This window comes from Amblyomma mixtum, chromosome 1 (genome assembly GCF_055824585.1).
Source record: "Amblyomma mixtum isolate Tamu chromosome 1, ASM5582458v1, whole genome shotgun sequence".
NCBI classification, from domain to species: domain Eukaryota; kingdom Metazoa; phylum Arthropoda; class Arachnida; order Ixodida; family Ixodidae; genus Amblyomma; species Amblyomma mixtum.
Window position 1 is genome coordinate 163,545,963 of NC_143012.1, and position 13,641 is coordinate 163,559,603.

At 46.7% G+C, this 13,641-nt stretch overlaps 1 protein-coding gene across 1 annotated transcript in view; it reads right to left on the reverse strand.

Annotated features, from left to right (window-relative positions):
• Positions 1 to 805: 805 nt before the first annotated feature.
• The window catches only part of LOC149369618 (uncharacterized), a 28,195-nt gene continuing 15,359 nt past the window's right edge, over positions 806 to 13,641 (reverse strand). The window contains exons 2-6 of the mRNA XM_089576021.1: positions 12,262 to 12,390; positions 7,881 to 7,953; positions 5,821 to 5,980; positions 2,141 to 2,496; positions 806 to 1,394 (exon numbers count right to left, since the gene is read on the reverse strand). Of these exons, the coding sequence (XP_089432147.1) occupies positions 1,005 to 1,394; positions 2,141 to 2,496; positions 5,821 to 5,980; positions 7,881 to 7,953; positions 12,262 to 12,390 (1,108 nt within the window). The 3' untranslated portion in view covers positions 806 to 1,004. The remainder of the gene's footprint in view (positions 1,395 to 2,140; positions 2,497 to 5,820; positions 5,981 to 7,880; positions 7,954 to 12,261; positions 12,391 to 13,641) is intronic.

Consider the following 13,641-nt stretch of genomic DNA (forward strand, 5'->3'; position numbering starts at 1 on the left):
GGGACTGTGCAGCGGGGTTGCGCTTACTGACCTAAGAGAGTCGAAGCAACTTATAGCCAGCATCACATCCCAGCAAAGGACTTTCTTCCTGCCCGGAGACGCCACATCGGGCTGATACAGCCTAATATCTTATAGTCTCATCTAGACATTCGTCTTGCGGTGGGGTTAGACATCTGGTTTGGTTTATTGGGGTTTAACGTCCCAAACCGACACAGGCTTTGAGCAACGCTCCGGAAATTTCGACCACCTGGGGTTCAATAACGCGCGCTGACATCGCACGGTACACGGTCCTCTAGAATTTCGCCTCCATCGACATTCAACCCCCGCGGCCGGGGACGAACCCGTGTCTTTCGGGTCAGCAGCCGAGCACCACAACCTCTGAGCCACCGTGGCGTGGCTACTGGACGTGTGCGTGTGAAGCTTGGCGTGGTGGTACGATAGTCAATAACGCATTTGCGAGAAAGGGTCAGTAGACAGGACGGGTTAACTTTAACTTATTCGGGGAGGGACCTCAGGTAGCGGTGGCTGAGCGGAGAGCCTAAAAGCTTCACCGCCGCCGCGGTGGCTCAGTGGTTATGGTGCTCGGCTGCTGACCCGAAAGACGCGGGTTCGATCCCGGCCGCGGCGGTTGAATTTCTTTGGAGGAGAAATTCTAGAGGCCCGTGTACTGTGCGATGTCAGTGCACGTTAAAGAACCCCAGGTGGTCGAAATTTCCGGAGCCCTCCACTAAGGCGTCTCTCATAGCCTTAGCCGCTTTGGGACGTTAAACCCCATAAACCAAACCAAACCAAACCAAACCTAAAAGCTTCACCCTTACTACTTACTCCAGTTTTCTGGTCAACACGACTGTACCTCAGTCAGGCCGTCACTCAATCGCTTAGCGGCCAAACACGCACACGTGCGCTTTGCAGGCGCCGACGCAAACGAAAGTCGTTGCCAGTCCAGCTGTCAGTCTCGTCCACGGCACGAAATCCGGTAAACGTCACTGTGCTGCAGCGATCGCTCAGCGCTTCCAGAAGTCGTCCTCTTCGCTCAGGGCGACGTAGTAGGCGTCGTTGGGCGCGACTGTCGACGTCGCGTTGTCCAGTGCTCCCCTGAGGTCGCCGAGGGCGGCGCGAAGGCCAGTGGCCGTCTCGGCCATCTTCTGCAGCATGGGCGGTACCCTCTTCTCGAGGTCAGCCGCAGCACGCGACGCCAGCGACGCGGCGGCCCTCAGTGGCTCGTACGCGTCCTCGGTGAAGACGCGCAGCTCCAGCACTCGGGCGGCGGCCGCGGACTCGGCCAGCTCGGTCCTCAGGTCGGGAAGCTTGCGAGCCTGCGCGTCCAGCGAGTCCGCCAGCTCGGAGACGCGCGAGAGCGGTACCTCGGTGTCTCGGCGTACGTTCTCGGTAGCCTGCACGGAACAAGGTCGTTTCAAGTTTCATTCGAATATAAGTTATTTCCATTTAAAAAAGAAAGAATGGGCCACCAGTATGGCACACACATCTCGCCTTTAAGACCTACCGTGACAGCAGACTCCAGGTTAATCATGGCTTCTGGTATATCCTCAAACTTTTACTTTTTCGCGTTTCGTATCCTGCAAATGCTACCTGCGCAGTCGGAGATGAAACTCGGGAACTATTGACAAGAGTCAAAATTCCATGACCGTTTAGATAGCACACTGGGAATTAGTCGTGAAGCAATTCAGGAACGGATGAAGGAATCGAGCTATTTTTATCTTTTAAATCCTGGACAGCTTTACTGCATGATTAGCCTATATCAATGGCAGTAATAAAGGTATGGCTATTATATATCAGCCGAGATCATCAGGAGGCGTGGGAGCTGATTTATAAATTTTTGAAGGTCATTTCATCAGGTAAACATCTAACTGATGGTGAGTATAGACTTTCTACGGATTTGATTTTGAGAAATATACAAAGGATTTTCTCTCATTGAAGGTGCAAGCATAAAGAAAATGAATAGAGATTCTGCAATCCACATTCCGATTAAGGATGGTTGTCGCTTTAACCCCAACTTAAAAAGGGGCATTCGGTACATCTTGGGAACAGCACGACAGGAAGTACAAGCGACATCGGCATTGCCAACATCGTCAACAGTACCCCCCTTCTAAAGAGACTGCGCAGGGTGGCCGGTACGAACCTGCCTGAGGTGCTTGGCTATGTTGGTGCGCGTGGCTCCGAACAGGTCGAAGATGCCCCGCACCTTGTCCTGGCGCCTGTTGGGGCCCGCCTGGAAGGAAGAGGAGGCGCCGGAGACAGTCGGGGACCGGTGGTTGTTCTTGAGTTCGACCGCGTGCAGGGGCCTCACGCTGGCCACGCCGCCAGCTCCGCCAGAGGGCGCCGGCTGCCTCTCCCAGGGCAGCAGGGTGGGCCGCAGCAGGTGCGCGGTGCCGCCGCCGCCAGCGCTGGGCGTCTTGCCACCCACGATGACCGGCCGGCTGGTCTGGATGTTCACTGCCGGCCGCGCGTATAGCACGCCGCGCTGCTCCAGTTTGGCTGCACGCGCGACGTGTGGATGCTCAGAGACGGGCCTTCTTAACAACATTCTTGAAGATCAAGAATTCGCGATAGCATTTAGGTTGCCTGCTATGGTGTCTAGAAGGAGTGTCCTGTGATCTTGTGGTTTTGCCACCAAAATTCCGGTTGAAACCGGTTCCATTGCCCTTATACGGTATCCGTGAGTCATAAGATCAAAATTTTTGGTATGGGCTAGTCGGCGGCTCATCTTAAGGAAAGTAATATACAGCGCAAAAAACAGGGACAGCAGAGAAGACACAAACAATTGGACTGGCGCTGAACTAATGACTGAAATTTTTATTGAAAACGGCAGAGCTTTAAATACAGACAGGCCATCACATTTCCAAGAAGATAATGACTCGCCATAAGATTGTAACGCCAGCATTATATATATATATATATATATATATATATATATATATATATATATATATATATATATATATATATATATATTACCAAGAGTCATCATCTTCAGTAATGTAATGTAAGAGTCATCATCTTCTACCCTCTGCTGAATGGATATATGGGTCTGCACTAATCCAACCAACTAATGCTTTAATCCACCCATTATTACACATTGATTCATTTTCTGCAGTGGGCCTACTTTCGGGGTCCTTAGGGATTTTTGGGGGTGGCCAAACTTCTAAATCTTGAGTGTTCATCAGCCACCGGCCATGATGGGCAGGTTGCTCACCATCCGATGGCCAGGTTGCCACCTTTCATAGTGGGCAGGTTGTGATGACGTAAAAAAGTCACGTGACAATTCTCTCGACCAATCAGGACGGCCCATCAAGTCAGGTTATGATGATGTCACAAGGCCAGATGACCTCCCTCAACCAATCAGAGAATTTCGTTACGCAGAAACCGGAAATTACATTAATAGAACGGTGCTCACAGCGGTCGTAAAAATATGCTATCTAATAACCGACAGCCATGAACTATAGCTCACCTGAAATGGCAGAACAACGGCCTAAACCCACCGGTGGCTTCGTACAGCTTCGATAGAGAGCAAGGGGCGTTAACGGGCTAAAGATAGGCAGGAGAGTGCAGATAAGCGCGCTTTTAGGCATTGCAGGCGTATACGAGCCGAGGGACGTGACTTTGTTGCACCTCAAAGACAAAACATTTTATTCATGCAGCAACAACTACCCAGCAGGCAGACATAAAGGCAATAAATTCCTGACTCTGTGTCGGTCCCTTTCCGCCATCCCCACACACATCACTGAACAGCAGTGGAACGATATATTACAGTCGTATCGCTTTCGACAACTTTTCACCTGTAACCCCCGCAATAAAAGTAACGGACGAAAACAAGAGAGTGAACACTACTAATTTATATCAGGAGAGATACACAGCTCAGAAAAAATGACATTAGTGCAGAAAATGCTGGAAAAAACACGTGCAACAGAAAAACATAAGTATAAGTGAACTTTTGTTTGTTACCTACTTAGCTCCGTGTAAAAAATATAAACGCTCGAACTTGTGTGCACAGAAGGCATGCGTTTGTGTTTCTTATACATGTATGCATGCGCTGAGACACTTATCATAGCCCTACGGATTGTCATAGCCGTACCATGTTGATTCAAGGATTCTGGAACCTGGTATGTTAATTTTTGTGTTAAAAAGCGTATACGAATCATATTTGCTATAAGGTTTATGCTGGAAGTTATACTGGTCTCTTCTATGGGCACACTTCTTTAAGAACAATGATTTATTCTGTTTCATTTGATAAGATATTGCTATTGGTAAATTTTATACAAGGTATTTGGGATAGTCAGGACTCGGTGATTTTGAAATATAGGGGCGGGGTGTGCTAAGCGTGGAACATTTTCTATTCGGCGCAAAACTATTTTCTGTAACCCAGGTAAGCCTCTAAGATAGTAGTGCAAACAGGTAAGATAGTAGTGCAAACAGCAGTGTACTAAACTGTAATATATATATATATATATATATATATATATATATATATATATATATATATATATATATATATATATATATATATATATATATATATATATATATATATATTCCTTTAGACAACGTGGTAGCAGCTCTTCTAGTTCGTAAGAGATTCGGATCGTTCATGAGATATCTGTATTTTTGCAACATTTGCAGACCAGTTTAGGTGCTCCTGAAGAACTACACCAAGGAACTTAGGTGATTTAAAGCGTAGGGATGATGCCTATTGTATCATCCCTACGATCCGATTCTGAGAGCTTTCTACTATCGCCATATTTGTATCGTGTTTACTTCTCTTGCTTTGAGCTCTGAAAGTGTTTCTTCTCAAGCGTCATCACCGCAGGGACGTTCCACTCGAAATGAATGAGACACAGGGGGCAGGCGCGTGCAGGTGTTGATATCGTCGTTGACTCGCAGTCTTGTGGTTACGTAGAGCCACCGGCCGCTTTTGGCTGTCATTCCGTCAGCTGGCTCTCGACTGTACCAGTTAACCGACACGCTGTAGTATAATGCACGCTGTGTGAAGAATGGTAAAACGGTATGAGTGCTCCTCCCGAAACGACACCGGGGGTCTCCAGACAGATAGTACTCGAGCCGAAGTGGGCGAATAACAGCGGATGCTAAACGCCGCTCCTCTCGGGCAACCTGAGTTCACAGCGTTTGAGTTAATGCAAAGGTGCTCTGATTAACTGCATGTTATGGACATGGAAAATGAGGCCGTGATGGCGAACGTACCTTTAAGGCAGCGCTGACCACACCTCGCGGGCGAACAAGCCCTGCACCATTCCAAGGTGCCAGCCTCATCTTCCCTGTGAGTAGCTCGAACAGATGGTTCAATCAGGATTGTGACCAGTCTCTGGGCAGGTTCTACGCGGCGATGGCGACTTCCGAGGGCATTACCATAATGCGAGTGGCCGTGCGCGTGATATTCTTCGGCTAAGTGAACAGAGGTTGGTCAAATGTTTTTTTTCTTTAAGTACGAAGTTTCTGAGAAAGCCGCATAGTTTTGGTGTGGTATGGCTGCGCTCGGGTGGATGTCAGTGAGTAATTACTCCCTTATTAGTGAACAGAGGTTCCCACATCAAAGGTATATATATATATATATATACCCTGTCCACCGTCACCGCTGTCAAAAGTTCAGTTCGGCCCAGGTTGGGAAGAAGTCGTCGTGCTTCTTTTAGCACGCCGCGCACCATGTTTCCCACCCACGTGAAATTACTGCTTTAGGCCGTTATTACGCGTCTTGGAGTGCTATAAAAGGAGGTTATGCTGCTCGTAGGCCTCATTTCACCGACTCCCACGGCGTGTGCCCCAGCTAAGCAAGACCTCGCCTCTCACCGATGATGCGGTCCGAGCTGTGCGTGGTGTAGTTGCGCAGGTCTCCCAGCATGTGGCGGAAGAAGCGCTGCTCGTCCCTCAGGTCGCGCAGCTGGTCGCCGATGGAGGCCAGCTCGACGGCGGAGGCACCCGCGTCGCCCGAAGACGACGTCGCGCAGCCCTGCATACGCATCATCATCATCGTCATAATGTACGACCTCTTAAAGAACCCTAGGTGGGGTATTACATAAGCGGAGGGGGGGGGGGGGGGCATTGCAAAAGGACAAAAAGTACTATCGGGGACAAAAATGGTATACTCCACGCGGCGGGAGCCGGAGCAATGGAAAACTGCGTTGCAATGCCATCTACAGGCGGCATCTGGGATCGAGACAGCCAGTGTGTGACATTTATTATCAACAGGCATGTGGCTTGGCTCGTTTCAATGTTTCGTGCTTTAGCTCGCCAAAATGCCGCAGTTTTCCGTTGCTCCGGCTCCCGCCGCGTGGAGTATACCACTTTTGTCCCCGATAGTACATACACAGGTACACTGTGGCCATCCGGTAGTAGAAGTAAGATCAAAAAGGGTGCACATAATACTGATAAGGATGCAAGAAGTAACTCGGAAAAAAAAAGTTGATAAGAAGTGCAGCTGTGGCGCACGAGGAGTAGTAGGCAATGTGCGTTATTTGCGGATGTTAACGCATGCAACCAGGGGGCACTGCAGGAGCTGCTCCGGCTAGTGATTTCTCTATGTCCCCATTATAGTTACTCTCAAACCTGAACAGTGGTTTTTCAAAATCACTATTCTTGCCCTTTGGCCTATAGAGACTCCAGGGCTTTCGAAATCATAATTTTGAGACGCACAAGCAAGGGTTTCAAGTCATATTTCTCCCTGAGTTACATGGCAGTAGGGCTGCACGAAAAGTATTTTTTTTTCCCAAACCGAACAAAATACGAATAGCGTAGCTTTGTTAGCGAATCCAATGCAAATAGTTTACGTCAAAGCGTAATCGTATACGAAACAAAGATTTTTAAGAATATGCGCGATTTGTGCGAATTTTCTACAAAACGAGATATCACGCGCAAAAGCGAAACGCTAGCGTTGGCGCTGCGGTACAGCGCTATTACTTATGCAGTTATAGCTACAGATGTTAAAAGACGCAGCACTGATCTCCACTAGGCAGTCGCAATACGAAATAAGTATATTAACCGTCACTGTAAATTCGCTATTATTAAGTATATTAACTATCACTGTCATATGAAAATGAGAATAGGAAACTTGCCTGTTGCTAATGCGGAAAATAATAAATCAGCGCCATATCTCATGGCCCGAACCGGGCCAGAGCTATGTATGAGCCATGGTCTACGAGATAAACATTAACAACAATTCACCGCGCCACGAGGCTGAACGCTTCATCCTGCGCATACCGATCGCGCCAGCATAGGACGTGCTGTCCGCATGGTCACCAAATTTGGAAAAGTCGTCGAAGAAAAATACGGGGGCCTAACTTAAAGTTCGTGACAGTTGCCGGAAAAGTGTTTGAAAGCATTAGAACCTGTTACATTCGTTTCGAACCATTTTGAACATGCACGATTTGATTCGTTCGACGAATCGAATAGAAGCAGATTCGATTCGCTATTTTAAATTTTGGAATATTCGCAAACCCCTACTTGGCGACATTGCTCTTCCTGCGGGTTAGCCGTGTCCACTGTCGGGGACGTTAAGAAAATGAAATGGCCTAAATCACGAGAAGAAAATAATTCCAGAGGTTCGATGTTCTAAGAAAGCAAAAACATAGAGACAGAAAAGTGCTCAGAGATATGATCAGCATACAGCTCTATGCGCTTGCTGCCGTTGAAGCCTTCTTGGTTAGAATTCGAATGCCAGCTAATAATTTAAATCATATTTATAGCAGTGGCCATGCTAAAGAGAGTACGAGGCCAGTCGAGAATGAAGGAGAAGCAGTTTTCAAGCTCACCATCGAATTAAAAATTTGTATGCCATGAGCAAAAAGCGGTTATGCCCGAAGAGACTACCTGAGTTACAAGAAAGTGTTCGTTGCCTTTTACAGCCTACTCACCTTGCCTGTAGGGTAAGCAGTCGGCCTAAGCGGGAAACGTGTCAGAGGTCCACCACCGTTTTCGGCAGTGTTGCTGTGGGGAAAGAGAAAGACAGAACACATACGTAAATGACAGACTTTCTTTCAGCTATAGCTGTTTGCTTAAAATGCGGCCTTAGTACAGCACCTTCATGCTTTCCACCGCACCCAGGAATACGACAGCAGTACGGACTCGAAATTAAAACGTACACACATTTGTTGCGAAAAACTGACAGGGGGACTTAACCGCTCATGAAGCAACGCTGCAGATGCGTGGAGAGCGCGCAATTATTGCTTTGCGATTGAACTTAACCTCACGTGTACAGGCGTGTCATGGAATGTAGAGAACATCCACACTTAACGTCAGACATTTAGATGCGAGTGCTCACGTGCTTCTGTCCCTTTACCTTTGCTTTTTGCCCAAAGATAGCTGCATACAAGACGCACCTGCCAAATGACGATAGTTTGTTGTAATACGGAAGAGCACGTTGTAAACAAACAACCTCCGCTGTCCAAAGCCAACGTTATCGGGAGAGCCAGAGTGTGGGCCCCTTAGATAATTCGCCCAGTGATCCGACATGAACCGGAGATCATTGCGGGAGTGGCCGCCTTCATCGCGAGGGTCGGTTGCTCAATATAGATATTGCTGTCGTTTATTACCGGAAGCTCCTGAGAGCTTCGTCTCTTTTCTTTGGCCCCATAGAAACGGCACGGAAAACAGGACCAGTCAAGCGGAGGACGCATCAGGTCTCAGCCAGAACAATGAGCGGCGCCGGTTTCCCGCGTCTAAGTAGTCGCCGTGTTGCGGCTGCAGCAGTTAGCAGCTCGTAAGCGTGCGGAGCTAGCTATATTACAGCACAGTGGAGCAATTAAGCGACTGCGTTTTTCATTCGCAGCCCTTCATTTTACCAACGGTCGCAGCAGTTAGTCACTGACCGCTTTATACCGCTGCAGGCAAGCCTGTGACATGGTTTACTGCTGTTGCTCCGAGGCACTCCCGGCTCACCCTTTGCATTTAACTCGGCATAGAGATTTAATACTCCTGTTAAGCGCGCAAAATAAAGTGCATTTACGAAGAGTGTCACTTCATAAAAGTGCACTCTAGCAAAGCTAAACGGCGTAACATAAGTGCACTATTCAAAGTGCGCACTCATGTCGGAGTGCGTTCACAGAACACACGTTGAGGGCTGAATGCGTAGCCTCGCCAGCAGCGACTTCAAAGGCACAATATGTATAGTGCATAAAAAGTACTTACAATTTTATTTTGCATGCTATAACACTGTTTTAATAAAAAAAATTTCTTCGTTATAGCTACAAGCGAAGCAACAAAACAAAGGAACGAGATCAGATACAACATCGCCGCCCGCCGCCATCTTGTTTGTTGCCGAAATTCTGGATAGTCTTGGCTGGTCTTGTCTATTCTTCTATTCCAATTTTTTTTCCATCGTTAAAAACTGTTGAACCTCGTTTTATTTGCGCTGTCACGTTAAGCAATCGAATGTTATGAAGCCTTTTTCTTTTCCATCGACCTCTTCAGAAATTCCGCTCATTTTCTGATGACATTTTTTTTTGCTACGAGTGCACTTTGCTTTCCCGTTCAGCGCCGCGAAGCCCAAAGTGTCACTCGGGATGCCGAAGCGCACTCCCCGTAAGTGCACTTAACTTGTTGCGCTTGACATGGGTATAAGGTGGTGTGCTTAACGCACTCGCGGCTTGGAAAGATGCAGCAGATTGCAAACGGTTTAAAAGAGAGAGAGACGCGCCTTGCTTCGCCGGCTTAAAAGTTAAGGAAACGTCTGTCCTACAGAGCAAAGCTGGAGCTCTGCTTGAAGCGTTCACTTGCAAAGGCATTCGCTGAAAGGAAAGAAATTGCCAGTTTTGATGACTGCTTCGATCCCACAGTGTAAACAGAAAGGAGGAAAAAAGGGAGTGAGTTGTCCTCTAGCGCATTCCCTTTTTTAAAAGGGGACAGCGATAGAGGAGAGTTTACTCTTTTTTACTCCCGTACAGGTGTGTTCGTGTTCAGAGTGCACTACCCTGGGCTCAGCGGCCGAACGACGAAGCGACTGAGCCACCGGGGTGGATGCAGATGAGTGCGGCTGAACTGAAGCTATTACGGATGTTCAATACAACGCTGTTTTCGTCGCGGTTTCAGGAAAGAAAAACTCCGTTACTGAGTCACCACGCAACACTATCGAGCGCGCGCTGTTAGCGGTTGGAGTATAAAATGTTCCGACAGCAGCCCGCTGCACAAAAGATACGTGAATGCATTTCTTGGGATGGAGAATCAATAAATTTTGTTTAATGTTGTTTTGCACCGCTACTCTAATGTTCTTTCTTTTTCTTTATTTCTCGTTTTATATATAGGGCTTCAGTTCTCTACTTGATTGCATCCCATGCTCGGCATTCAGTGCAGACAGATAATTTTTTAAGACTCCTTAAAGTTGTTTAAGACCTTCTAAACAGCCTTGTGTCAAATTAGATAGCTTTCTGAAACTTCGTTTACTGTGTTCATGCATTTCTTTCTTGAAACCTAGCGCTATTCTCTGTAAACTTTGCGAAGTGAAATTTTTACTTACGTGCTTGCTGAAATCATATTTCTTTCATTGACTCCCCATCTCTCCTCCCTATATGATGCCTGAAAGGACCCTTAGGACATATAAATACATAAATAAATAAATAAATAAACAAATATGTAAATAAATAAATAAATAAATATGTAAATAAATTTTACACGCACAACCCAGCGAAACCTCGCCGCATCTCGTTCCCAAGAGATGGTGGACTTTTCCTCCGCATCGTCGTCTTGGTGTTGTGTGGCTGGTGAGGCCCCCGTGATGTGTGTATTTCAAAAGACCGCGTATCTCATTATAGTCTGATTGGTAAGCGGCTCAGTGCTGCCATGACAGTGTCGCTGACACTTGGTGCATAGATAATGAGTACAGAGTTGATTTGTTGTGTGCTACGCTACATGTCCAAAATGCGCACTTATTGCACGGCAGAAGTTCACACGCGCTATGTCTTTGCTGCCCTTTTTACCCTCTTGTAGAAAGTATAAATAAAAAGGCTTTTTTTGCCAGTGCAACTTTATCATAACTGGCGCAGCGGTACCCATCCAGTGTGCCCGTTATTTATGTTAGGTTTACAATGAGATTTTCTTTTCTTTTCCCTAGTTTAGCCTTGTAGTCTTTTGGAAGCAAACTTTGAAGCTTAGAAATGTTAACGCTCGCCTTCTAACTAGTGTATCGAAAGAATGACCGTGCTCAATGATGGCCATGTTAATAGCAGCTCCACATTATGAACAAGTATGTATACATTGTCTACTTCGTCAACGCTAGCCTCGGGAGCGGTTTTGACGAAAAGGGAACTATCTGAGTGGTAAAGTTAATTTAATCAATTAATTTAAATGTTGCATATCGGCGCTTCCTTTATGTTGCAGAAACACCATATACGCAGAAAGGCCGTATAATTCAAGTCTCCGACAAAACTAGCCACTAGCAGGCAGGCGAAGCCACAAAGTGTACATTTCTTGGACAACGCGTTTTAATATATGAGGAAACCTGAACCAGAACAAGATTTATGAACAACGCTTGATGTTGTATGAGCATGGTCCAATGCTCGAAATGCAGTCTATAAGCTGTATTCCTTTAAACTATTGTGCTGACTAAAGTTTTTTCTTCGAAAACATATCGTTCACGGCTGGGGAAGGGCATTAACCCTGACAACATTCTTATCCGCTGCCTTAAATTCATTCATTGCCTGCGTTGTAACTGGCCAGCCGTGATAAAAATGCGTACTCATGCTTTTGCAGGAAAAAAACACAGATGCGCCAAAACCTGCTACGAAAAACTGGCGGAGCACACAACATAGGTTACCTTCTTTCATGTTATCTAACTTTTCACGCTACGCCAGCATTACTCCCATGAAAAACACCACTATGCTACCGAACCTTTTTTTGCGCCGTGAATGTTTTTGTCTACGACTTTTTCACGGAATTTATTGCCATAATCTTCGCCTAAATGATCACATTTTTGTTCGCACTTCATACATTTAGTCCTGTTATGATCAGATGTTTAAAGTTGGTGTACCATTCTCTAGAACTAAAATGTATCGCGATTCTTTTATTCCGAGAACTAGCGCTGACCGGAACTATCTTCCTCCCTCCATGTTACAGACTTGAAGACTGCTGTATTATCTGTCGTCTGCAAACTTATATTTTTTTTTTCTATCGAGCATAATGCTTTTTGTGATCTACCAATCCTTTCTCTGATGCCTCCGGGCCTTGAAAGTACGTGAAGTAAATAAACAAACGCTTCAGACCCGGAGGAAAGTTCACTGCCCTTGCAAATGCTTCGGGGCTTACGTTTCTCTGAGCAGAGCCCTCTCTAGGCGTCCGATGGCGATGTCCATGCGGCTCAGCCGGGGTTCGAGGAGAGTCACCTTACTCACCAGAAGCTCCACGCCGTAACGCAGCTCGGACAGCGTCCGCTCCCTACAAAGCAAAGCAGAGAACACGCAGACGTTGGAGAATTGTTTCTATTATAGCCACCAATCAGTTAAGCAGCGTTAAAGAAATGATACTCGGCTAGAACGGCTACATGCTAAATGCATAGAGTAGACTTCGTAGTTAAAAACAACGATCAAGAGAGAGAAATAACAATACAAAACTGGCGTGGCGCTGCAGCTTAGCAAATACATTTTTTAGGCCGAAATTTGCGGAAATGCCGAACTTAGCCGCAATACTGAAAGAACACATTTGAAGCGTGCTTACAGCGCACAGCCCCTGGGCAAGTACGCAAACTTAGCACTGTAGGGAAAGAGAATTTTGATCAGGCGAGTTTTAACAAGGCAGAATTTTACGCGAGAACACGATGCGAGAACAACGAACGTGCTTGTCACAGGACATAACACGAGCAAATAGCACGGGGCACTTTGTGCATTGGGAGGAGAGCGCACTTTTTGGGAAAAGGACAGATTCATTCTCAAACATTGTAGGCCTTGTTAGTCGTGTAACTTTCTGCTAGAAAATGAAAAGAAGACGGGACAGGAAGAAAAAGAGGACAGGAGAAAGTTTCAGATAGTGGAAGTGTCCTCCGTTACTAAAATCGTCGACGTTGAATGCCTCGTCGCCAAGCTGGTGGTTACGTGCGGATAATAACACCGTTTCGCTCCACGTCGACGTCGCTTACTAGTAACAGATAGTATGATGCACTTAGCTACTCTGAGTTCAGACATGGCAGACACATGCGCCAGTATTATCCTCGCAATATTATGCGATAGCACAAGAGCCCAGGTGGGACGAAAAGCCAGGGGTGTCGCACACTTGCTACCTGCCAAGGTTAGTACACAGAAGAGCCAGCTGTGATCTGCCACCTGTCACGGTAGGCAGGTGTAAAAGTGCAGAGAAATAAATCTCCCTATCCTGCTCTAGGGGAGAGGAGGCAGAGACAAGAAGCTGGTTGCTATGAGAAGAACCCAGTGACCTGCCAAGATTGGTACATGGTGTGTAGTAATGCATGACGTGAGCTTTGTATGGCTTGCGTGGTCATGTATGACAGCTCGCAACGACGTTCCTGTGGTATAGTATGTCACAGCTAAAGGAAATTAGATGCCCTCCAAGTTTTTTAGCTTTTCACTACCACTCAGCCGTGTGACAACCACAAGCCCACTGCGTGTCGCCTCCACACGCATACCGCGACGTCGTCCCAAGCTACAGTCTCGTCGAGGTGCTTTCTTATTTCCA